At 41.2% G+C, this 25,243-nt stretch overlaps 1 protein-coding gene across 2 annotated transcripts in view; it reads left to right on the top strand.

The window, feature by feature from the left end:
- The first annotated feature begins 2,159 nt into the window (after positions 1-2,159).
- The window catches only part of rem2 (RAS (RAD and GEM)-like GTP binding 2), a 35,429-nt gene continuing 12,345 nt past the window's right edge, over positions 2,160-25,243 (top strand). The window contains exons 1-4 of one of the 2 annotated variants that reach the window (XM_080861744.1): positions 2,160-2,869; positions 5,589-5,925; positions 8,495-8,568; positions 22,371-22,548. In XM_080861744.1, coding sequence (XP_080717870.1) covers positions 2,858-2,869; positions 5,589-5,925; positions 8,495-8,568; positions 22,371-22,548 — 601 coding nt within the window. In that variant the 5' untranslated portion in view covers positions 2,160-2,857. The remainder of the gene's footprint in view (positions 2,870-5,588; positions 5,926-8,494; positions 8,569-22,370; positions 22,549-25,243) is intronic. The other variant, XM_080861743.1, reaches the window with a different exon arrangement.

The raw sequence follows: 25,243 nt of genomic DNA, 5'->3' as shown, positions 1-25,243 counted from the left end.
TAAAAGTGTTGCAGGAGCTGCGACCTCTTTAGACCCTTGTGCTTATCCGTGTGCCTTGGAAGCAGGTGAAGTTTTCCCAGAAACCTTCATTTTATTGTTTATTTCAGCAACAGAATAATGTGACAGGAAATAGTTTTAAGGGCTGCTTTTGTGTCATCTTTCATAAGTTTGCCATACGTCTCAAAAATGGTTGTTTTACCTCACAATAATGTCTTCACCTGGCATGGGAGAGGACTGAGTTGTGTAACAGAAACATCATGTATTGAATTAGTCTTCTACTGGTCTTGTTTGCAGTGTGAATCAATGCAACCAAAGCTGCATGGCTGACCACAAAAGTCTGTACTGCTGTATTAAGAATGTAGGGAGATCTCTCACCGATCGCTGCTGTCTCTGAGACCTTGACTGCAGACTCTTGGCTACGATTATGGCCGACGTGTGTTTGTTTTTGAGTGTAACCCAATGTACTGGACATGAACCGCTAGTGCATATGTGTGTGTGCGTGTGTGTCTGTGACCAGTGAGCTGGTTGAGCTTGTATTGAAGGTACTTTGTAGTAGACACACCCAAGGCTAAAAATTTAAGCTTAATACAACTGGACATATATAGCCACAGCACTATAGATCGGTCACAGCAGCCAGTAAAAGACAAACAATGTTCATACATCCAGTCAGTGTTTCACCAGTAAAAGTGGGAAGAGCAGCTACAGCTGTCGTCACAGCGACCAGTTAGATACTGTCAGACATCAGCCATTTAAAGTGAGTTATGAGCACTAAATGTGCCATTTCTCCTTTCCATATCCACAGTCTTTTCCTTAAGTGGCACCACAACTGGAATGGCCTCGCACACCATCTGTTCCGAAGGAACTGGTTTATAAAACATATTGTCGAAGGATGCAAAAGTGTTGCTAGGTAATGCAAAAGTAGTGTTCATGTTTTTCACCTCAAGTAGCTCCATAAAATCAAAACAGACCTCAAAGCAGACAGCAGCCCAGCTTTTGTGGAATTGGGCTTGTTACACTCTACTTATGCTGGAATTGAAATCCCCTCCTGAAATGAGCTCTGTTTTTTTTATGTATGAAGGCCATCTACTGCTATTTATTTCTCTGTGATGCTGCCGGTGTTGTTCCAAAAAAGTGATTTCAGAAGTTCCTATGTGTTTTTAATGTCTAGTATCTTCACTTGTATTTTCAAATAGATTGCAGTGAACAGGATTTACAAAGAGCTTATATATAAACAAAGAAATGACCTGTTTTAGAAGTCTCTTTGTGACCTTACATTATTGTAACCACATTATACTCATTGTAGTTCCTTAAAATATTTTTTATAGAAATCTTATGTTATATTTGTTATAACTTTTCATGCCCAGGTTTCGCTTGAAAATTACTTTTTTTAAAGCTGATTGGAATTTCTACCTTGTGATAATATTCCTTTGGGTATAAAATTACTTGATATCATTAATGAGAGATATGTTTGGAATATTTTTGCCAGATCATAGGCCAACAAGTCATTTATACAGCTTAATTACCACAACTAGTTTTCGGCAAATACTGGAAATCATTTTTTGGCACTTGTTGTGTGAAAAAGAAAAAGAATAGAAAAAAAGATTGTCTGTATTTAAACGGTTTTAAATTACGTGTTGACCTATAATCTGTGAAACACATATCAAACATATCTCCCGTGAATGATATCAAGCTGTTTTAGGCCAAAAAGAGAGCAAAGCGACTTTTATATACCCATTATTTATGAACACAAAACTCTGATTGATTAAAAATGTTTTTTTCAAGAGAGGTGGGGCCAGCAGTAAAATTGCAACAAATATAACATAATAGTTACATAAAGATATTTTAAGTGGTCAAAAAGAGCTGGATTGATTATAATGTAGCAGCAGGTACGTAAAGATACTTGCAAAACAGGTCATTTGCTTGTTTTATATATCCTTTTATAACTCCTCCTTAAATCTCGATGATCCCAGACTATTTATCAATATTGGCAAAAATATAGCAAAAATATTATACATTAAAAAAAATTGAAACACCGGAAATCACTTTTTGGCAACACCCTCATTTCTCTGTACAAGCGTTCAGCGGCAGCGCCTTTTTTTCCCCATCCATGAGATGTCTCTCTGCCTCCCCCTGGCGGCCGCTCCGCCTCACAGACAGAAACTGCTAACAGTTGTCAAAACTGAATGATATTTTTTCTACGGGAGCAGCTCAAACCCTGGTGTCTGACACACACACAGTTATTGAAAAGAACTTAACAAGCTTTTTGAAAGCATTAGAGGGGCACACCACCCCGTACTCATCACTCCCTTCACCTCCAACCCAAGATCACTCTGCAGTCACTCAAGGGCGCACTCCCACTCCCACACACACACACACACACACACACACACACACACACACAGACTGAGAGAGAGAGAGATACATGCAGGTGTTAACTGGAGGTGGAGAGAGGAGCGTACAAACTGCTGTCCGCTGGAACTCTTCTCAGAGGACATGAGGGGATGCGTTTCGGTGCCGGTGGCTGTCCGTCCTCATCTCCTTCACATAGAAAGTCGCCTCCTATGCCGAGCGGAGACGCAGGTATAGAGTCTTCTTCCACCTGGCAGCCTGCTTCTTCCCATCCCGGCGCTCCACGCGCCGCACCTCTCATTTCTAGCGAGCGGAAGGAGGAAGGCAGGGAGGAGGTGGAGGGGGGAGGTTTTACTCGGCGGAGAAGGGGAAAATAACATCACGTTAAATGAGTCGCGCGTGCCTTTTGGGTGCCGTGCGTTAAAGCCGTGGTTAATGTGATGCCGGGTCTGCAAGCAGCACAGATGACTTGAGCCTCGTTCTGCAAAGAGAAGACTCACCGATAACCATGGCTGACCAGGTAAGGGGACGCAGATGTTCCACTACAGCCTCGTGCGCTCTGCACAATAGCCAGCCACACACTCCAGGTACGCTGCTACAACACCGCCTACGTTTTTTTTCTGCAGCACACTTTGGTTTCTCACAGCTACACTTTCTATGTGCATGAATCCCTTTTTTTTTTCACTTTTATTAGATAATTGTTTTATTATTATTATTATTATTTAGGCTCTTAATTTCTTTCACTATCACGCGAACTTTGACTGCTCATTGGTGACTTAAAGACTGAATATTAATGAACCAGATTTTCTCACCCGGTCTAAACCCCACTTGCTGTTAGGCGTTTCGGCGTTTGCTGTGACAGGATATCTGTGTGTTCTGTAAACCGTCGGCAAGTGTTACACTTCTTAAACGCCTTCGATCCGTTCATATAGTGGAGCACTTAATCCCACAGGTTACTCCATAGATGCTGAGCACAATTATGGATCAGCTGTACAGTAAACACGGCTCGTAAGACTCGAAAGTAAAAAAGACTAACTGGGCTGGAAAGAAACAGCAGTGTCTGTGTGATTGGGCTGCGAGGAAGAGAGAATAAAAACATAGCCTGTAGTATTAATTTTGTATTATGCACTGCTGTTTGCCCCAGTTTCTAGACAGCCTGGCGAGAGAGAGATTAACCCCTGACACGCTGGCGCGATCCGTGGTCACGGTCTCTGCGTAGGAAAGCTCCTCTGAGCGCTGCAGACAATAAAGGCGTGCTTAATTGATTAGATCCTTTGGCTGCTACCTGAGCGACAGGCTTGATGTGTCTGCGTGTGCATGAGAGAGCTACATACTCAAGTGTCACAATCAGCCACACCTTAACTGCATTTTGTTGTAAAAACACTATACAATATTAACAACACTGCAATTACGCTATAGTGCACTTCAAAGGACTGCACTGTTACACTCTGTGCTCTATTTTACACCAGGAAAAGCGTCATGTTAGCAGTCAGAGGATCCTATCTTGAGGCTGGCTGTCCAAACTGTTACATTTCATCCAAGACAGAGGTCTGAATCAGTGTCAGGTCTACAGCCTCCTTACTAGCAAAAACATAATTTTACATTATACCAGTCATACCACACAGTGGTTAAGTCAACGAGCTGTGCAACAGCTTTCTTTCATTTTCTTGTCAGCATTGCTTTGTGACAACAGCAGACAGACTGAATACACATTTTTGAAATTACACTTTCTTTCTTAAAATATCTCAGTTTCATCAGTAGTAGGTGGACTTCTTAAAAAAAGACATCTCCATGCAACACTATACAAAAACACTACAAATGGTATGTACAGAGTAACTAACAATGCAGTACTGTCACAATAGTCCTGTGAATGTCACAATAGTGATGGTATCACATTCACAGGACAACAGTTCTCTGATACATCGTGATATCTGTGGAACCAAATAGAAACTGGGTTTCTTCCATTAACTTTCATTATTCATTTAAAAAACCATTAAATATTAAGTTTGGTGTGTGTGCTGTATGCTATAGTGTACTATTGTATACTAAACTACACTACAGTATAGAGTATTACTATTACTTCTCTTACTATAGTATTCTATGCTATACTATGTGCTACATTATACTATACTATATTAAAATAAACTATAGTATACTTACTATACTATTCTATACTATATGCTACAATATACCTAACCTTTCTGCTATACCTTTTTAGTTTGCTACATTATAGCAACCTACCCAAATCTAATTCAACACGCAAGTTTATGACTTGTAGCTCGTGTCCTGTGACGTGCTCAGCTCAGTAACACAACAGTAGCTGTAAACTGCATTGTAATGTATTTGAGTGTGCTCCTATTATTGTGTCAGTCCCCTTTAATTAAGTGCCAGTACTGTACTTGGCTGTGCCACAGACAGACACAGAGCCACCAATGCTTGGTGCTGCTGTGGAGCTAGATTAATTGCTGTATTAATATTAATGCAGGTCTTCTGTGGTTGACCTGCTGTGGCTGCAAAACACACACTCCCACACACACATGCACTATTGTGCTCGTGCAGAAACACTCACAGCTTTCTCAGCAAAGCCATTGTTCTATACAAAACCACTGGAAGCCTCCAATTATAGATTTCCATTTTTAAAAGACTAAGAATAAAGATGCAGACTTTATGTTTTTGACCTGTTTGCATGTGAATTCCCGCTGTGCACACACTCACCGTGCAGCATATAGCCACCTGAGTGCACTTATTACGCACAGCTGCAGTCTCTTTTTGTCTATCCTTGCCAAATGTTTCCGTGTTACATGCACGCTTCTTGTTGTTCTCTGGTCTCCACCTCATTCTCTGCATCCTTATCAACCTGCTGTCACTTTTCTGTCAGCAGCTCCTACTGCCCTCATATCACCACTCCCCACCTCAACATCACCCTCCTCCTCTCTTAATTTTCCCTTTGACATGCTCTGTGTCTTCATCAGCATCTTTCTCTCACACTGCCATTCATCTGTCTCACCTCTGCTGTTATCACCTCCTTCTCCTTTTATTTTTTACACACATACGCACACAGTGGAAGTACCCTCCCCCTCCCACATTCTCCTGCGATAACATGGACAAGAATAGGCAGCGTTACAGGTAGATCAGCTGTCTGCTTTGAACTTTAAAAATCTGGGAATGCACTCGTGCGAGCAACACCTCCCGCAATGCCCAGTGACAGTCTTTCTTATTTTGTCTCTATTTCACTCTAGTACAGTATGTTTCTAACGACGGCACCCCCGCTTCGACGAGGGAGCACACCCCTGCCTGTCAAGCACCAGCTGCGAAGGGAAGAGGCCGTATCCGAGGACTGTGATTGGATCCCAGGCTTGGAGGAGCCTACCACGTTGCCTATCAGTGACACAGCGGTGCCTCGGGATGAGTCCTTCAGCCAATCGGCTGCTGCCCAGTCATCTTACCACAGCCATGGCGGGGCACTGAGGATAGTGCTACTGGGACAGAATGGCGTGGGCAAGTCGTCGCTGGCCTTATCTCTGGCCGGGCAGTCAGACAGATCCCTCTCTATAGACTCTGAGACACAAGCATGTGGTAATGACCTGGACAGAGATTGATGGAATGTCTTCATACATGCATGTTCACCTATATTCATAGTTTGTTTCCACTTAGTTTTTAACTAGGTTTAACCAAGGTTTAACTTTAGAAAACAGTAAAGCACGCTCATCCAACCACAAAATTCACCCAACCACTCTTTGAGCACTTTTGTTTTGCCATATCATGACTACCTAAATCATGTAGTGTCCAAATGTCTAAAAAAGACTGGTGTACATCAGTAGCGCTTATGCATGAAGGCTATACCTTTTTAGTTTACATTAAGTATAAAACCAAAGAGTAAAACTATGTTTAGGTTTACAATTCTGATCCTGAATTTCTCACCTCCAAGAGAGGTTTACAGGTTTCCCTTTTTTCCTGTTCTTTTTGCTCAGCTCAGCAAATGCTTTTATATTTAGCATGCAGACATTGTGCAGATTGGTAGATGGGACCAAGGGATTCTGCACTAATCCGTACCAGCTGTTTCCACCTATTTTGTTTTTCAGTCTAAGCTAGGATAACCAGCTACTAGCTGTAGCTTTAAATATAATAAAGAGACATGTAAAAGGTCTCAGTGACCTCAGCCAGGCAAATGGGATATTCTGGTTTATTGGTCTTCGTGTCATTGGGTATATTTCTACTTAAGGTATACACGTCTACCATTAAAGCTCATTAAAACTGTCCCGACCCTCTTTCCCCCTCTATCAGTCAGCAGGTCTGTCTGTGGCAAAGATCAGTTTAACACCGGGGATAATCAGCTCTTGTCTCGGCCAATCGATAAGTCACTGTCATTAAGAGACGAACGCTCTCCATCATGCATAAAGCTGACGTATCCTTGACATCATCATGTGGTATTCATTGCTGCCAACATTGTACATTTGGATTTATGCATCATACAGGGAGAGAAACAAAAACCCCTCTCAGACAAGGAGCCTTTACATGTTTCCCCAATGCCACTCTTATCATGCCGGGGAATTTAAGTGGTGCACTAAACCGTTCAATTATTCACACATTAAAATTGCAAAGTGTGGAAAGAAAAAAAAAAGACACAACACCTATTTAATTAGCACTTTTTTAGTAGTTTTGAACAGATGCTCAGAACCATAGCATCTGTGAGTGGAGTAACACCTTACCAGCCAATACGCAAAGTAATTACTTTCCAAAGACAGCATTGATTTACACTGGGAGATTTGTTGTCCCTAAGAGCAGAAATCTCATTGATCCCGGTGAGTTTTCCACAGTTATTGTGTATTTTAATGAAGAAGTGTTTGTGCTAATGGTGTAATGATAGGAAGCTTCAGTTTGTTACGCCTAAATGAATTTACGATATTTAATGGGCACGTACAGTAGCTCCATCTGGCTGCTTTTGTGTATCAAAAAGAATCATCGGATTTTCAAAGTGCTTTGATTTTGCAGCTGTTGCCGGTAACAATTAAAACACGTACAATTAGAAAGAGGGGATCCGTGAGTTTCATGTGGTTGCTGGAAGGTAGCGTACCAACGGCAGTCGCCGCAGTGATTCCAGACGTGCCTGTATTTTAAATGTATCATAAGATTCAATGTCCATTACTCAAAAAAATTGCCTTTTGAGATCAGATGATGGAAAATTAAGCATGCGATTCAAAATAGTGACACATGATGTGTTATTTCTCTATATCAGGGGTGTCGAACTCCAGGCCTCAAGGGCCGGTGTCCTGCTAGTTTTAGATATCACCCTGGGTCAACACACCTGAATCAAATGATTAATTCATTACCAGGCATCTGGAGAACTTCAAGACATGTTGAGGAGGTAATTTAGCCTTTAAATCAGCTGTTTTGGATCAAGGACACATCTAAAACCTGCAGGACACCGGCCCTCAAGGCCTGGAGTTCGACACTTGTGCTCTATATGGACTCAATCTTCACTGTCTCATATACGCTGCTGCTGTGAATATTCAAAAATGTCTATTAATCTGCATCTGAAAACATTTCATTCCCAAAATAATAAATCTCGTTTCAAGTAGCATTTGGTAAAAATTGACCTTGACTTATAGGAAATGGGGAAAATCTACCTTTTTGACGAGCTGTTTGAAAAGATTTCCTTCTTCGGTAAGAGTAAAGAGGCTTGGACCGAGAGTCGCCGATAAGGCAGAGCAGTTAGACTGGGCTTTAACATATAGGCTTAAAACATTTGTTTCATGGGATTCCTTGACAGTTAAGAAAATGCGGAATATCACCATCATCATTTAAACTGGAGCAAAATAGCATTAAAACATCTGCATTATACCGCCTTCATAAACACATCATTTAGCTCCAAAGCCCGGTCTTTAAATGCTTTGCTGTAATCTTCACAGATAATGATGTAAGAACTCTCGAGTAGGTCAAGGACAGTTTTTAAGACTTAAACTGGTTCATCAGTGTCTTGAGGCAGAATATGCAGACAATCTACTTAAGTGGTGAATATTGTGATTCATTCTTTTTATCGCCACTGTTATGATTTTCTTTTACAACCTGTCAGACCCCCCCTATTTATTCTTAACATGAGCTGCATTGTCCTTTCTTATGTGTGACGAGGGCGTTTTGTTTGCAGGTGAGGGCTACGAGTATACGGTGACAGTGGACGACGAGGACAGCAAAGTCATCATTTTTGACAACTGGAAACAGGTGAGTGACTGATAGCTTCGTCCTCTCTCTGTCTTCTTTTTTACACATTTAAACCAGTTCTGTGTCCCTTCTCACTCAATGCCCTCTTTCTCTTCCCACTCTTTATAATCTTTGCCTGTACTGAAGAACAGGGAAAGCCATTTGTCTGATTTCACGTGTAAAGAGGTGTAAAGAGAGTGCATTCCTACTTTTGCTTTTACACCTACTTGTGCGTTTGCGTGTGTGTCCTCCACTGTAGAGGGAATCCTGGAGAAGCGTTCGCTGTACTTGATCTCTTTGAAGTTCTCTCTCTCAAAAGTGGGAATCACTCAGTAGTTAACAACATATGTTTTGATTCAAATCTGCTGAAAAAAGACGACTTCTTCGCAGGCTAAAATTGCTCCTGCTACGCATCATCGGTCTTTACAGTTGAACAGTGCGTGCAAGTTAATGTGACCTGGTGGTGGTGATTGTCGTAGCAGGAGAAACTTGAGCACCAGCAGCCAGCTTGTCAAAAAAAAAGATCCTTTTGACACAGAGCATATTATGCAAAACCAAAAGGCGTGCAGTTATTAATGGCTGTTAATAATGTGATGGAACAGTAGAGCCCTCTAATTAGTATGTAGGGTAGATCATCCTATTCCAGATGTCCACTGGGCTTTCTCTTTTCTTAAGGTTGAATTAGTCACATTTAACTCAGGAGCATCCACAGCAGGGGTGCTCACTTCTTCACTTTTCCTGGTGCCCCTTTCTCACCTCCAGTGTTGTTGCCTTGCAGTCGTTGTGTTTGAATACCCTCGTCTGTTCTTTCGGTGGCTTTTTTTCGTGCTTGCTCGCCTCATTCTGCTGGTTAAATCTTGCTGAGAGTTAATTATATTTGTTATTATGTGCGTGTTTATACAAGGCAGGGCATTAAGGCTGAAGCAACAGAAGCAGTACAGCGGGGAGCTTGGAAAGACTCCAGGGCCGTCTGCACTTGGTGGGGCGAGGGGCAGCAACCCTGTTCAGCATCGCGTTTATGCTAGTATTTTGTTTTGTTTTGTTTTGCAGTAATGCCACTAGATACAATATATATGCACACAGTGTCTAAAGGCAGAGTGTCCCACATACAAACAATCAGGTGCAGAAACAGATGTCATCCAGATGTCTAACGCGTGGCCGGGCATTGAACTAGCACAACATTAACCGCCGGGCACTCTCCATCCCAAGAGGCCAGGCTTCTGGTCTTGTAGTGAGCCGCAAGTGTTCTCCATGGGGCAACCCATCCTATACCCAAGTTACCATAGCAACATGCACAGACACACACACACATACGCACTCAAATGTGGCTGAATTAATCACTCACTCGCTCACGCATGAAATGATGCTGGAATAGTCAGCATCCAACCCTGCTGGCTTTGGGGCTTCATCCGTTCTCTGGCCTGGCCCCATCCTCTTCCTTTCCCAGCAATGCAAACTGCTAAAAAAATGTGAAAAGGTGGCATTTACACCCATAGATTGCTCCTTCAAGTACTTCTCGGTTCGACTCACAACTGATTGGTACATGGACGTCAAGTCGGAGCTACAATTTTCCCCGAACTGCAGGGAGCGTTGCACAACAAATCACAGGTAGAGCGCACCGTAAGGGCGAAAGAACCTGTAAATATGTACAGACTGTACCCGCGTGCGTGAATGCACACTCTGCATCGGCCTGGTCAAATGTGTAAAACAACACCAGCAAACACAGCCACAGAAGGCTGAGAGTCTGCTTGGCCAGACACTGGGACGTTGTGAGTGTTGATGACGTTATAGGGATAGGATGGTTTAAATAAGTCACGATGTGCCAGAAATAGAAACACTGGCACACTTGGCGTTGACCTAGCCAGCCTATGTTGTCCTCCACTCTAAGCCTGAGATTGGTCATTGATTTAAGCTTTAAACAGCCAGTAGGGTCTCTGTGTCAAAGACCAAGTGGACACCTTTTCCCTAAGTGAGTCCTGAAGTTTCCATTGTTATTTGATAGCTTAAAATCTTTATATTTATTGTAAGCAACCAAAACGTGCAGCCTCAGGCCTGGAAGAATGTAGGGCAATGATGCACAGTATGCGTGTTTATCAGCATGGAGTGAGGAGAATTTGCTGCTGCACCTAAGGGTAGGATCGTTTATTATGTTAAAGCAAGTCAGGATGCAATTTGGAAGAAGATAATTGCTGCTTGACCACATTTCTTATCTCAATTAGGAAGGAAGAAAAACACAGTTCAACCAGCCAATTCTTGGAGTATTGAATTCTGTCCAGAGAAGCAACTCCCTGGACATTTTTCCCTTTCCTGTTTTGCTGTTGTTTAGTCTTAAGAGAGTCATTCTGCACTATTTACGGTTCCCCATTTCTTGCCCAAATCCATATAAGCTATTATACCTAAGCAGTTCTGTTTGTTTTAGTCTCCGGTGGGACACTCATCTTGTGCAGATAAGTGTGTAAACAAAAATAAAGGTTGAAGTCACAGTTTTGTGTACTATATTTAAGAGATCAATGTCAACTAGAGAAATTGATTTACTGTATATAAGATTTATACTGTTGGTCACAAGTAGATGAACACGACATCAACAAAAAGCATGTTGTTTAGCATTAGCGCTCCGCTAACCCTGCTGCTAACTCTGCTAGCTGCTTCAGCTATCCATTAGCCCGTTTGTTGTTTCTAGTCACTGTACCTAGTAAACACCAGCATAATTTGACATCAGTAGCTATCTAGCATGGTAGCTAATGTAGGGTGACCACATTTTGATTTCCAAAAAAGAGGACACTTAGCTCAATCATGAAGAACTTGCTTAAAGAAACATATTTAACATATTTAAACGATGCCTTCACTGTGCGGTTAATTAATTGTGAAAAAAATATGTCATATAGGCTTTTACAAGTCAACAAGTGCAAAAAAAGAACTTAAAAACCTCTGGAATTAAATAATGGTACAGAAATAATGCTTAATCTGCATAAAAAAAATTACCAGTATGAGGGCTAGACTGGGAGAAAAAATTGACCAGGGTATTTTGACTGGAGACCGGCCCACCAGGTATTATAGGAAAAACCATAAAGCCAAAAAAACTTTGGTTGTAAGATTCAGATAATTATTTTTTAAAATCTAGACATTTTAAATGAGAATAAGAAAGAAAGGTATTTCTTTGTGCCCCCTTTTCCCTGTTAATGCCCAACCTGGCCCCCTGGCAAAACTTTGCTAGACCCGCCCCTGCACAGTTACCAGCTGTCAGCTACATAGAAAAGGATCCTGGTGTTATTTGTCTCTCAGAAACAGTTCATAACTTCCCTTCAACTCATATATGCCCACCTTAAAGGTAACCCTGTTTCTCCATCACCTGTTTAGCTCTGATGATTCAGTAAGGACATTTCCTGGTTTCATCTTCATGTTTCCCTCTCACCACATATCCAAACCGATATCATATCACTATCAGTAACATCATAGCACCCGCCCACCTGTATAGAAACTCCGTCATGCTAGCTAGTACGCAGTATGAGTTATTGTAACTGACTGTAAAAAGTTAGCACAATGAAAATAAACTACACCTAAATTTGGTTTATATCTGACCCAGATAGACTGCAGGTCATAACTTCACCTGAAGTTCAGTTCACCTGACACTCGGACCGGCGGCCGCCTCGGGTCTCTCCTCCTCCTGCCTCCCGTTTCCCTCATCCACCTGCTAGCCTCTGTGGAAGCTCCGCCATAGACACCACCAAATAACTGAGTTATTTTTACACACCGGCCAGCATCTGGCCAATCCACCACCTTTGATTGTTTATACCGTTACAAAACAACAACAACAAAACCATCGGCCGTAAAAACGAAAAATCACCATCGGCCCACCAGGCAAATGCCCGGTATGCCCGATGGCCAGTCCAGCTATGGTCAGTACGAGGGAAATTTCTTTTGCAGTTCGTCTGAAAAGATGCACTTGCGCTTTGGGATCGTTTGAACATCATTAGGCGCGTTGCTGCGCGCTGTCAGTCCTGTCCTTGAGTGCAGAACAAGCGCTCACAAAGCAGCAGTTCGGGGATGACGTCACACACATGGGTCCTCGAAAATCCCCCCGGACAGAACGTGAAAAGTGCACATGTCCGGGGAAAAGAGGACGGTTGGTCACCCTAAGCTAATGGTAAAAATTTGCTGACCTGGCTTGTTTCAGATGGATTGACTTATTACCCTCAGCTTCTTTGTTATGTCAGTGTCTATCAGTATTGGCAAAGAATAAAGAAAAGAATAAAAAAAGATGGGAGAAATAGCCTTCAACCATGTTATGAGTGTTAACACTGCATAGCTTGTACATACGTCGGGCAACGTTCTTTTTTAAAATGATAAAATAAGAGTAATAATGGCAAAGAACAATCTAATGTTAGCAAGGTTTTTCTAAGCCCAAAAGTCAGATCAAACCTTATAATTCTATGGTCATGGAACAATTCTAATATTATTAATACTTTATTGTGTTTTGGAAAGAAATCCTCTTTTATCCTCAATGTACATAGAGGTCATGGGTCAAGAACAGAGCAGCATCTGGGCAGGGATTCAGGGATTTACTAATAGACAGTTCTGCAGGGAGCTGGTTCCACACACTGACATATTTCAGCTTGAAACTAGGTCATGCAGGGACACCCATTACTACTTTATCCTTTTGTGTATGTTCTGCTTGTGCACTTGTGTGTGTCTGAGGTGGCGTGCAATAGTCTCCATGGTGCACTAACGGTCTTTATGGTGTACTAAGTCTATGCTGTGATGCCAGCTTTATTCAGCAAGCTGTGGTCATTCATGGTTGGATTATGGAATGGGTATGTGTGTGCAGGCGTGTGTCTGACTTACTCAGTGCAGGCCAGATGGACTCAGATATATGTTTCCTTAGGGTTGTCTTTGTGCAGCAGTAAGTAAGTAAAAGAGAAAGAGCGAACCCACTAACTCGGCATTCCATCTGCACTAAGCTTCATCATCCTATTATCAGATTTTGACTACCACAGAGCAAGGTGCTCCTCTGTCCTCTCTTCTTGCATTTGCTCCGCCTTCCTCCTTTGTCCTTTTCCTTGTCATTTTCTGTTCCTCCATTCATCACCTTCGCATCTTTATTGATCTTCCTGCTCTTTCATTTTGCTCTGACAGCCAGTCAGTCAGACAAATACAGCACAGGCCAAAGAGGCAGGCGTGTGGAAAGTGCATGTGATTACTTTTCAGAAAGATGAATGGAGGCTATATACGCCTATATATATATATGTCTGTGTATGTTTGTGAAAATTGTGTGGGGATGTGCTTGACCCTTTTGTTTCCATGTAAAGGCCCTAAAGTAGCTTTGCTTATGTATTTTGTGCTGCAAAGCAAACAGCTTGCAGTCATTCAGGATGTGTGTTTGAAGCAGTGAGAGGATGCTCACACGTCCTCTCAAAAAAGGGCCAAATGCTCTGATTCAGCCTATTTTTTTTAAACCACAACTGGAGGGGATAATAGTCTGAGTGCTCACAGAGCCACAACATGTTATGCAAATCATGCCTGATAAGTGATTCATTGTCCTCACTGTTAATGGATACTGATGTAGTGCATGGCACTAGCCAGCATGAGTGGTTTTTAGAGTGCATGCTAATCTATGTGTGTGTGCATGTGTGGAAAAAGTTGTTTTTATAAAAAAGCTAAAAAAAAAACACAACAATGCATGAAAATTGGTAATCTTTCCAGTTTAATGACAGAGTCGTGTAAAGAAAATAGTCCTTTAAAACGCACATTTGATCGTCTTTGAAACATACAGATAAAAGTGTTGTGCTTGAACAGTAAAAGCCTTCTGTGCTGAAAAGCAAATTTATGACCACTCGTCCACCCCAAATTATTTCAGCTGCAAAGTCAACTCATTTTAAATCTCCCACAACATCACAATGAGGATTCAGATCTGAACTTTAACTAGTCCTTTCAGTAGCCCTCTATTTAATATTTGGATTTACTACTTTTGTCCTGTCACAAAGTCAGCTTGTGATTAAACTTCTACTTTTGGACCAATGGTCACGATTATCTTCAGGCACTTTTTGATATGATGCAGAGTTCATAATTGAATCAAGGATTACAAGCTGCCCTGTCTCTCAGGCTGTATCTCCTTAAAAGCTATTCTTGGTCTGCACAAATTATATCTGCTGTTCCTCTGTACAAACAATTTCTTAGAAAAACACATCTGTAAATCAGACATTCTGCTCTGGGGCAGAATTTACCGAGGTGGTAAGTCCCGGGCAGGCTGTCTGTCTGACATCAGCAGCATTTTTAATTCTTATTCTTACTTTTATTTTTTCATGTCTATTTAAGCGCAATTTATGACAGTATGTTTGCACTGAAGCACCGCAGCAATTTCCTAATGTTGTAAACCTGCTCAACATTTGGCAATAAAACCCTTTCTGATTCTGATTCTGATTTGCAGAAGATCTTTGCTATGATGAGCAAAACACTCTAGGCTCTGCCCCCACCCCCACCCCCCCACCCCACCCCCAAGGAATTTGTATATGAAACGCCATTGAACCCTTCTATTTGACTGTTTCTAACTGATTTACTCGATTATATTCCCTTCATTACAATTTTTCGGACTCTTTTGGTAAAATCACTCTCCATCATTTTATCTGTTCTCAGAACTAATCCATATACACAACCTGACACACACAAAAAAAACCCCAACCCACAGTGTTCAGGACATGTGGTTCCTGGGGAAAACTAGCTTTTCTTCTTTATAATACAGTGAATGCATTACAGTGTACTTTGAATTACCTGCTAAGTTGAAGCCGACGAATGATTTGTTCAGCTTCAGAGTCACGTCTCGGTGCTGGGTCAGGCCCGAGGACAGGCTTTGATCCGATCTTTGATCCTTCGTCTGCAAACTTGCTTCATTTCAATGCTGCTGCGTTGGAGGAGAGGGTCGCTGGTCCAAAGTGGAAAAGAAATGCTTTGGTCTACTTTCACGAGGTTCACCTGACTCATACTGTTGAATTAATCATTGCACTAACAAGACATCTTATAAGACAAAAGCAGACACATTTTAAATATTTACTCTTGGAGGAGATTTGGAGGTTTATTTTATTTCTTTTTAACATAAGATAAACATCACCCAGGTGATTGTTGCAGAAATGACACAGTCTTCAACAACTCAGTGTTCCCACATTTTCAATCTTCACTTATTTTCATGAAATAACGAGAACATGATCTATCACATGAAATTTGTTTTAAGTTACTGTTCTTAATGTTGCAGTTTTCATCATCCTCCTTGTTCACCACCTATATGAGTCTTTAAAAAGTGCTGATTTTGATTCAGAGAATAGTGCAGAAACTTTGTTACACACTTTAAGCTTCTCAAATAGTTTCCACCAGTTCAAAATCAAGTGTTTGAAGTTTCAATGAGATGTACTCCAGCGCAGCTCCATCAATATTATCTTTGCCAGGAACAGGAAATGTGGAGACGTTAAGTCTTAGAAAGCCTTTTCTTTGTCATTTAGAACAGATTCTAACTAAAGCTTTATGTTTATGCTGTTTTTATGGCCCCTAAAAGTCAGCACTAAAACTAAGCATCATGAAACTGAGGCTATCAATAACAGAGAAAGTAATGCACAGTCATAAATGATGGGTAACAGCATGAGGCATAAGGAGGAGTCGTTTGAGGATTTAGCCCAAAGCTACATTCACCCACAGAAAAAAAGGCCATTCTTTATTGATAATTTCAATATAGAGCCAGTATCACAACTGTAGCTTTGGAAACAAATATTGTTCCTTTATTTTAATCGGGGTCGCAGATGCCAACAGACTTAATAAACTAATCCGTAAGGCCAGCAATGTTGTGGGGATGGAGCTGGACTCCCTCAAGGTGGTGTCGGAGAGGCGGATGCTGTCCAAGACAAAGACAATGTTGGATAACACCTCCCACCCACTCCATGACATGCTGGTCAGTCACAGGAGCACGTTCAGTGAGAGACTGAGATTACCGAAAAGCACCACTGAACGACACAGGAAATCATTCCTGCCTGTGGCCATCTCCCTGTACAACGCATCCACTTAACACACTGTTTGCTGCTACAACTACACATGTTTCTTTTCCAACTATTTATTTATGAGTGACTTATGTATGTATGTATGTATATATATGTATATATTGTACTATTCTTAGTTAGTGTATTGTCTGTCTTGTCTTAATGTTGGTTTAAAATGGAGCACTGTAACAAAAAATAATTTCCCCCAGGGATCAATAAAGTATTCTGATTCTGATTCTGATGACTGTGTAATCATCTGAGTCTGAGAAGCTCAGCCCCAGTGCAGGGAAAATTCAGACATATCTATTTATACATAATTATTCCTACCCATATGGAAAAGATATATATAAATCTTATAAAGTTTGTATCTGTCTTGTGTGAAACTTGTATGAAAAGCATACAAGAGTGAAAACAGATATAAGATCCCTTGAAAAATTATATAATGAAACTTGTATGTTTTGGATACTTACTAAAACAATATATGAAAGTAATGAGAAAGTGGCTACTTTCATGAGTAAATCATGTAAGCCTTATATGATTTACTCATGAAAGTGGCCACTTTCATGAGTAGTCACATATAAGTTTTTACTAGAGCAGGGCGATATGGCCCAAAATATTGATCACGATATATATTTGAAAATTTGCGATAACGATATAACTGACGATATAATTGATGCGAGACAAAATACAACTCCACAACATTACTAGCGCAAAAAGAAAACCTTCCATTTATTTCACTAAAACAAGAAGCTGGTTTTTATGTACATTAAAGCTTTGTAAAAATGTAACAGTGCAAATGCAAATTTCTAGCTGAAAGTTTAACCAAAAGGCATTTCCAGTAGAAATGGGCTGACATATCCTGAGCATAACCATGTATAATATCCACTGAAGTTAAAAAGAGGTGCTTTGCAACATTAAACTGCAGTGTGCAGTACGTATGTTTCGGACCATAAGGTGCACGGGATTATAAGGCACATTAAATGGCCTGTATTTTATATAGCGCTTTACTAGTCCCTAAGGACCCCAAAGCGCTTTACATATCCAGTCATCCACCCATTCACGCACACATTCAAACACTGGTGATGGCAAGCTACATTGTAGCCACAGCCACCCTGGGGCGCACTGACAGAGGCGAGGCTGCCGGACACTGGCGCCACCGGGCCCTCTGACCACCACCAGTAGGCAACGGGTGAAGTGTCTTGCCCAAGGACACAACGACTGAGACTGTCCAAGCCGGGGCTCGAACCGGCAACCTTCCGATTACAAGGCGAACTCCCAACATTAAGCGAAACAAAGCAGTCAGATAAATCAAACTTTATTAAACTCATTCTTCTTGCTTCCTCCACTTCTGTACCATTGATTCATTAATGTTGAATTCTCTGGCAGCTGCTCTATTCCCATGTTGTTGCAGTATATTAATGACTAACCTCGTATTGTGGATGGATTATCTCAGTTGTTCTCCTGACTGAAGTTTCGTCCGTTTACAGCATCCTGCCATGCGATTGCATTTGTCTCTAACCATGAGGAACCTTCACGTTAACTTTTATAAGTGGAAAAGTGTTAGTGTTCGTCCTCCAGCTTCACTGTTTATGTTATGCTAACATAGCTGTGTCGCTAACGATTACGTAGCCCATCATTATATACCAGCTAGCCCAACTTCAGTAACCCTACAAACGTCACTGCTGTTTAGTTTCCTGTCTTCATTTATGTTGGAAGTGATAGCAGAGCTGTACGTTTGAATTTTTTCAGAAATCTCTCAGTCAGAACATGCTATATCATGTTTAGGTAACTAGCGAAACTAGCGAGCTAACTTCCGCTAGCTTCCTGCTAACTTCTAACTCCGTTAAATGTAATACATTTTGTTTTCATGGATGCCTGGAAGTTAAACTTCATAGTTACACCTGGTAAAGCAGCAACGCTGATCGTTTTATTAAAGATGAAAGAATTTAGACAGTTTTTAACTCTCAGTGATGCTGCAGTGTTCGTTTGACCTGAAGGTACGGAGTTTAGGACCCAGATTACTCCCAGATTTAAGAGCATCTTAGTCCGACAAATACGACAATAACGACGGCCGCTTGTATGTTCTGCAAAAAAATGTGCTTTGTTGTGTATCTGACGGACAAACACCAAACCAGTTCCACATCACTGAAGTTGCACCATTTTTACAAACCAATTCTGGTTCATCTGTTTCACTCAACAATCGGCCATGTGCGTATGAAAACAAAGGCACTGCGCATGCGCGTTTTACTCATATTCTATCGCGATATTTCATTTTCCTATCGTTGCCTAACATTATACCGGTATTACCGTGAACGGTATAATATGGCCCAGCCCTAGTTTTTACTATATCTTTTTCATATGGGTAGATAGTCAAACTTATGGATCAGATCCAGGGATATGTGAATATTGAATGTGTTATTCCAAAACAAATCTACTACTCTGACTTCTTTCAACTCTACTGAGAAGTCCTCCAGACTTTGAAACTTAGCACTAAAAGGTTTCCCTCAAAAAAAACGAAGTGGTCCCAGGACTGATGAACACTTCTTTTGTGTTTCTGAGCATTTAGCTGTGCCTCCTGTGTTGCGCTTGTCTGAATATCGCTGCCTTTTGTCTGTCTTGCTTTCATTTCAATTCCTGGTTTATTTTAAAGGTTAGTTCTTTTTGTGGATATTTGGGTTTTTAATTCCTTCTTTTATTCCCTTCCCTACCCTTGTTATTTTCTTGTTTGACTTCACCCTGGTGTTTACACAGTTTGCATTCATCCTGCTGGCTCTCTGCATTTGGTTTCCTCTTCTTCAGTTGCATTGGTTTGTTGGATTTTCACATTTTGGCAAAATGTTGTTCAATTCAGCCAGACGAGTCCCTGTTTTTAATCTTGATAATTCCATTAAATTCCCCTGAATGCTCTATTAGTACTGTGTGAATGTTGTGGATGATTGTATGTGCACGCGTGCCTGGCTTTTGTATTTGTGTGTGCATGGGAGGAGTTGGTATTGACAGATGGCCTGCTCTCCGTGAACAGAGAGAAGCTGCTTAATCAAGAGAGGGAGAGAGTTGGCGCTGTCCCGAGTTGCTCTGCCTCCGTTTGATAGAGAGGTGTATTTACTTGGTCACAGCCTTCTTCCTGGATCGGTTCATTGCCCATCTAATCGATGTCTACTCTATTTTTGTACGGCTTTTCTCGCAAAGATTTGTCCCTGATTCTTTCTCTGTCTTGTTTTCATTCTTCCTCCTGATCCCCCCCCCCCCCCCCCCCCCCCCCCAATTCATCAGTGACAGGTGGCCGGTGGCTCCCGTCCCCCTCCTTCCTTTTCCTCTGCTTGTCTTTTGCTGTGTGCTGTCAAACAGATAGCCTGCCAAGGTGCTCCCCATGAATTTCCTGCTCCGGGGTCTGATCGGGCAGTTCTTGGCCGCTTCAGATTGTTTGAATTTTTCAGCCGTCTGAAACTCTCTGGAGGGCTGGGATGTTTACCTTGGGAGCTGTAGATGTAGGGCACAGGCATGGGCACGCTCACACAAGCAGACTGTATGCGGTCCCAATTCAGCAGGCAAATTGGATCATCTGGTCGAAATAAGTTATTTTTTATTGATCCAGTCTTTTGTGGTTGTGTCCTATTTTCAGCTGAACTATGAATAGATTATGTCTGCTGATGGAATGCTATAGATTTAAGGTTTTGGATTAAACCAACCATCAAATATAATTCCTTTATTTTACAGTAAAGTCAAGAGAAAAGCTCCAAGCTAAAGAATGTTATATAAACTTAATTCTCTGCTATTGCGCCACAAAATGGGAACAGAAATGCACTGCACTTGTATTCCTTTATAGCTAAAGACTGCATGCATAGTCTGTGTTTCCCAAAGACTGGATATAAAACTTTGTACTTTCCACTTTATGGTTCTATTTTCATAATGGTTCCTGTATTATCGACATGTAGCCTCGAGAACGAGGCCTGACATTACACTGTGTGGTTTGGTTTCAGGTTTCTGTCTTTGGGAGAAAAATGGTTTGTATTGATTCAGTTTGTTCAACATAAGATGAAATGTCTTTCGTTTTAACCGTTTTGACCCCACTGACCCATTCACAAATCTATATTTCCATGTGCACGCTATTGTGGAGAAACTTTGCTGAACCCACAAAACCTCAGTGTCATGTTGTCATTGTCATGAAGGGAGCAGTTAGCTATGGATGCAAATATGTTCCTATGCACTAATAGCATTTGCCCGATGGCAATAGCTATTAGTGCAAAAAGACCTTTGGTCCTATCAAAGTCTATGGGGAAACCGCTTTATCTCGTAACTTTTGTAAACATTTAACTGCTGAGTTCTTGAGGTCAGTCATTTGATTTGGGTCATACTGAATAAAAAAAGCCAAGTCTCGGTTACACCATGTTTCAAAATTGAGCATTATCCTGGGTATGAAACACGCAACTGCATGACTTGTCAATCACAAGTTGTTTGCCAAAGACTGTGTAGTATCACAGTCAGACCCACCCCTCCACATCATATGCATTTTTTAGCAGTCATGGAGGTTATACTGTCTCTGGGACTGACTTTATATTGAAGCCAGTCTCAAGTGGTTCTTCAAGTAACTGCAGCTTTTTCAGTTTAGCTTTATTTTTCCAAACCAGGAAAAGTTTCAGCTTGTACATCTTGTCACTTGGCAGATCTTTTTAGTTTTATAGTTGGTCTCCTGCAGTGAATACTTTCTCTTTAACAACAAACAGCAGAAAAACTAACTAGGTTCTAGCTTTAATGTTTGCCGTGGGTGCTGTTAGTGTACAGCGGTTTATCAAGGAAGGTTGGTGGTTTGATTCTTGGCTGCTGCAGTCTGCATGCCAAATGCCATCGGGAAAGATACTAAGTCCAAGTTTCTCCGATGCGTTCACTGGAGTGTTAGACAGAAAGCATAGAAAAAAGTGTTGGTCTACATAAGGCATGTTTTATAAAGGGCTTTGATTGCTTAAGTAAAGTAAAAAAGCGCTATATAAGAACCAGTCCATTTATCATGGCTTTAATGAAAGTCTAATCTCCCTGACCACAAGGTCAAACTTAAATGTAAAAGCACGTTTTAGCCACAGACAGTTCAGTTTCCTTAATCTTGACTGTCTAATATCACTCACCCAACAATAGCCGTGTGACTGCTGCAACAGCAGAGAAGACAATATTTTGAAAGCATGCTAGACTGGCTCAGCAAGTGATCAGCTGGGAGGGACTGAGCCACGATTGCTTGCTGGACATGATTTTTTTCAGTTAGCTTGCCATGACCGATTTTGCACCCACGGACCACCTTCAGTCCAATGTAAACGCAGCCAGCTGAATCGAGAGGAAACGCAATAGAGGGCGAACATGGTCCCAGGCAGTTACAAGCTGCTGTTTCTGCAAGAGCCACACGGGCTAATTGAGCCTCTGTGACAGGAAGCCCCGACGGGATGTTGGTGCTCACTTTTAAGAGGGTCAGGCAATTCAAAGTGAAGCGTGACAGGCACATAGTCAAGTTGAGCAAAGAACCCCTCTGAGTCCTCTCGTGGGACAGTGATAAAAATTTGAGTACTTGGAAATAGCATTGATGCCATTCCCATGGCTTTGAACAAACACACCAGCAGGCACTGGAGAGGCAATTTTAAAAAGCAGTTGAATAACAAATGATCAATTTGTTGGCGGAATGCAACACGATCTTCTGTAATGGTTAGTAGACACCTGACATTCCACACCTGCTCTGCTGTCACCTGATCTCTCTTTTTACGTGTGCACACCGGTCTGTTCCACCAAGGTGTTTGTATAATACATGTGTGTGTTTGCAATTCACAGGACCTCTCCACACTGCAGTGCGATGTGTGTATCCTGGTCTTCTCAGTGACAGACAGGCGAAGTTTTCACCGCACCGCCCAGCTCCGCCTCCTTCTCAGGGAGTCCCAGCCACAAACCCCAATCATCCTTGTGGGCAACAAGAGTGACCTAGTGCGGTCCCGTGAAATCAGCTCCGAGGGTAGGTAGAAGGATGGATGCTGGTGTGTAGTATAACCTGTATGTAAAAAAAGAAAGACCCATGATGAATTCTCACATTCTTCCCAGTAACCTCCCAGTCACCCCTGTACCAACTGTAACAGGGAGCAGATTTTTAGACTGCCTCAGTGCTGAAACTGTTAGCATGGGGTTGTGGTAATATGAATACACATTACTGCAATAACATTAGTGCCTTCTCTGGATTTTAAAAGAAGACACTTTCAACACATAACTAGAATTTTAGCTGTAATCATCAAGGGAAATGTAAAAAAAATGCATTTACACCAGTGCATTCATGATGACTCATTTATTATATTAGCAAAATCCAGGTGTATGGAGGGCCACAAGTGCCAACATGAATTAAATGAATACACAATTAAATAATTTATTAAATGTTTTAAATTATTTGAAAGCCCATGTAATTAATTATTTATATATCTAATTAATTAATTAATTCCCATTTTTAATCATTAATGACACATTCAATTAATTATTTAATAATTTATTTTATTCATTTTGGCATCTGTGGACCTCCGTATTTTTGTGCTGCACTTTTTATTCATTTTGTATTTAGTGATTAATCTAACTAAATCCCATCTTGGATACAAACGGAGAACCTAACATTGCATTCGCAGGGGAATGATGATTTAAAAATGCACGACAAACAAATTAATCAGACATTTTCCTGCAGTAGCTTCTCTCACAAAAGAAGTGTGTTCCAGAGGTTTACTGTTTTTATTGCGAGACTAAATCTGATTAAAGTTTAAAGCGTCAGTGGTGAGCGCAGACAAATATGCAATTCCTTTGAAAATGTACAAAGTCCTAACATCAGCGCTGCAAAAATCACAGAAGCCTTCTTTGTCATTGCTGTTTTCCAGTTTTTAAACCTTTAATCTCTGCAGTTGACATATCTGAGCGTGACGCAGCTGCCTAACTTTCCCATGGACTCTGCCTCATTTGTAATGTTTATCATGTACGGGCTTATTGGAAATGATGTTTCTGGGTGAATGACGCAAGAAAAGAAACAAATGAAAAATTGTAATGCACTCTCTTTGTCCACTTTCCTTTATTCCTCCCCAAATGTAACATCCTAAACACACAATAGGATCTGGTCAGTACCGATGCTTTCGGTGCTGGTTATAATAGATAAGAATGCCTAAAAGCCCAAAATGAAAATGTTTAGTTAATAGGCACACATTTTCCCCAGAGAATAGTGTGTGCTTTGTACAATTACTCATCAGTCCCTTCTGTTTACCCTCTTCTCTGCCTTGGCTCATCTGTCTCTCTCTGCACGCTGTTTTACCATAAATCTTCCTCAAGGCTTACATCATCTCAATTAGAAGCCGTCTTTGGGGATCTATCTTTGATCAGCAAAATCAATTTCTTCACTGTTTACAATATCCAGGGATTAATGCTCTGTGGTAGACAAAGTTCCCATGAGGAGATCTGTTGCTACAAACTGATGAGATGTTAATATGGAGTAACTATGAAAGCTGTTTACCCCAGTTGGCTTTTTAAAAAACAAAAATGTTGTATTATTCTACCGAACTCAATCAAAGTGGGCGTGATTAGGCTTTTTGAGAGTGATGAACAGAATGACTGTATAGTATAAAAATCAAATAAGAAAAGTTGACCAAACACAAGATTTCCTTGGTGGTTGATTACTCACCTCTATATACACAGGTAGCCAAATCAAGTCAAGAAACCATAATTTCATGTTATTTATTGAGTTAAAAAAGCAGCATAAATCCCACAGATCTTAGAGTTAACTTTTCTTTGCTAAACAACCCTGCTGGGCAGCGAGCTTCGCACGCTTTTGCATATTTTTGGCGTTCGGCACTGAAGTTAAATAAATTCAGTGAGGGAGAAACAAGCAATTCTACACTGAATTCATTTGGTGACAATCCACTGAACACAGATCAGACCACGGGCAGGTTATAATTTGGCTGGACTTTTATGGGTGAATTTTTATGAAGCTCTGCCAGGCAAACCCATTACCCGGATTTCATTAATGTTTCAAACAGGAGCTGGGTGAAGAGTGGTGGTAGCTGAAAAAAAAGAGAGAGAAAGAGTGACAGCCCAGTTTGACCTTGATCTAAATTTGTAATTGTGTCATATATGGCTGTGATCTTAAGCCTTCACTGTCATCTCTGCAGTTTCAATTTATATTCATTTATATATTTAACTCCGTGTCCCTCGGCGCTGCTTGATGTTTTGTTTTTTGTTTGTTTTCCAGAAGGCATATCTCTGATTGGATAATCTCCCTTTTACAGTGCACAGCTGCTCTTACAATCTTTACGTATGTTTGTCCTCATCATATATTCACAACTGGCTGCATTTACATCCACATATTAAACGTGCTAACAAGCAGACTCCCTCATCTCGCTCTATCTTCTCGCTGCTTGATGTCAGCGAGGCGGTTTCAAAGAGAGGGCTTTGATAAGAGGAACGGGAAGGAGAGGAGTGACGCAGGGAAGGGCAAATGTACGAGAATGCTGTGCGTATGAAAGAGAGCCTCAATTTGGGGTGATGTGTGAAATGCATAGTGGAGCGGCGCGTGCGCTGGGGAAGAGTGCGGCTTATTTTGCCCTTCAAAAGAACCACTCTGAGTTCTTACACAATCAGATTGGGCATATTTCAGCAGAGGTTATACTGTTTGTGCTACATCCATGTGCCAG

Source organism: Rhamphochromis sp. 'chilingali', assembly GCF_963969265.1.
Source record: "Rhamphochromis sp. 'chilingali' genome assembly, chromosome: 16".
Taxonomy (NCBI): Eukaryota; Metazoa; Chordata; class Actinopteri; order Cichliformes; family Cichlidae; genus Rhamphochromis; species Rhamphochromis sp. 'chilingali'.
This window is presented reverse-complemented; position numbering and strand designations above follow the sequence as displayed.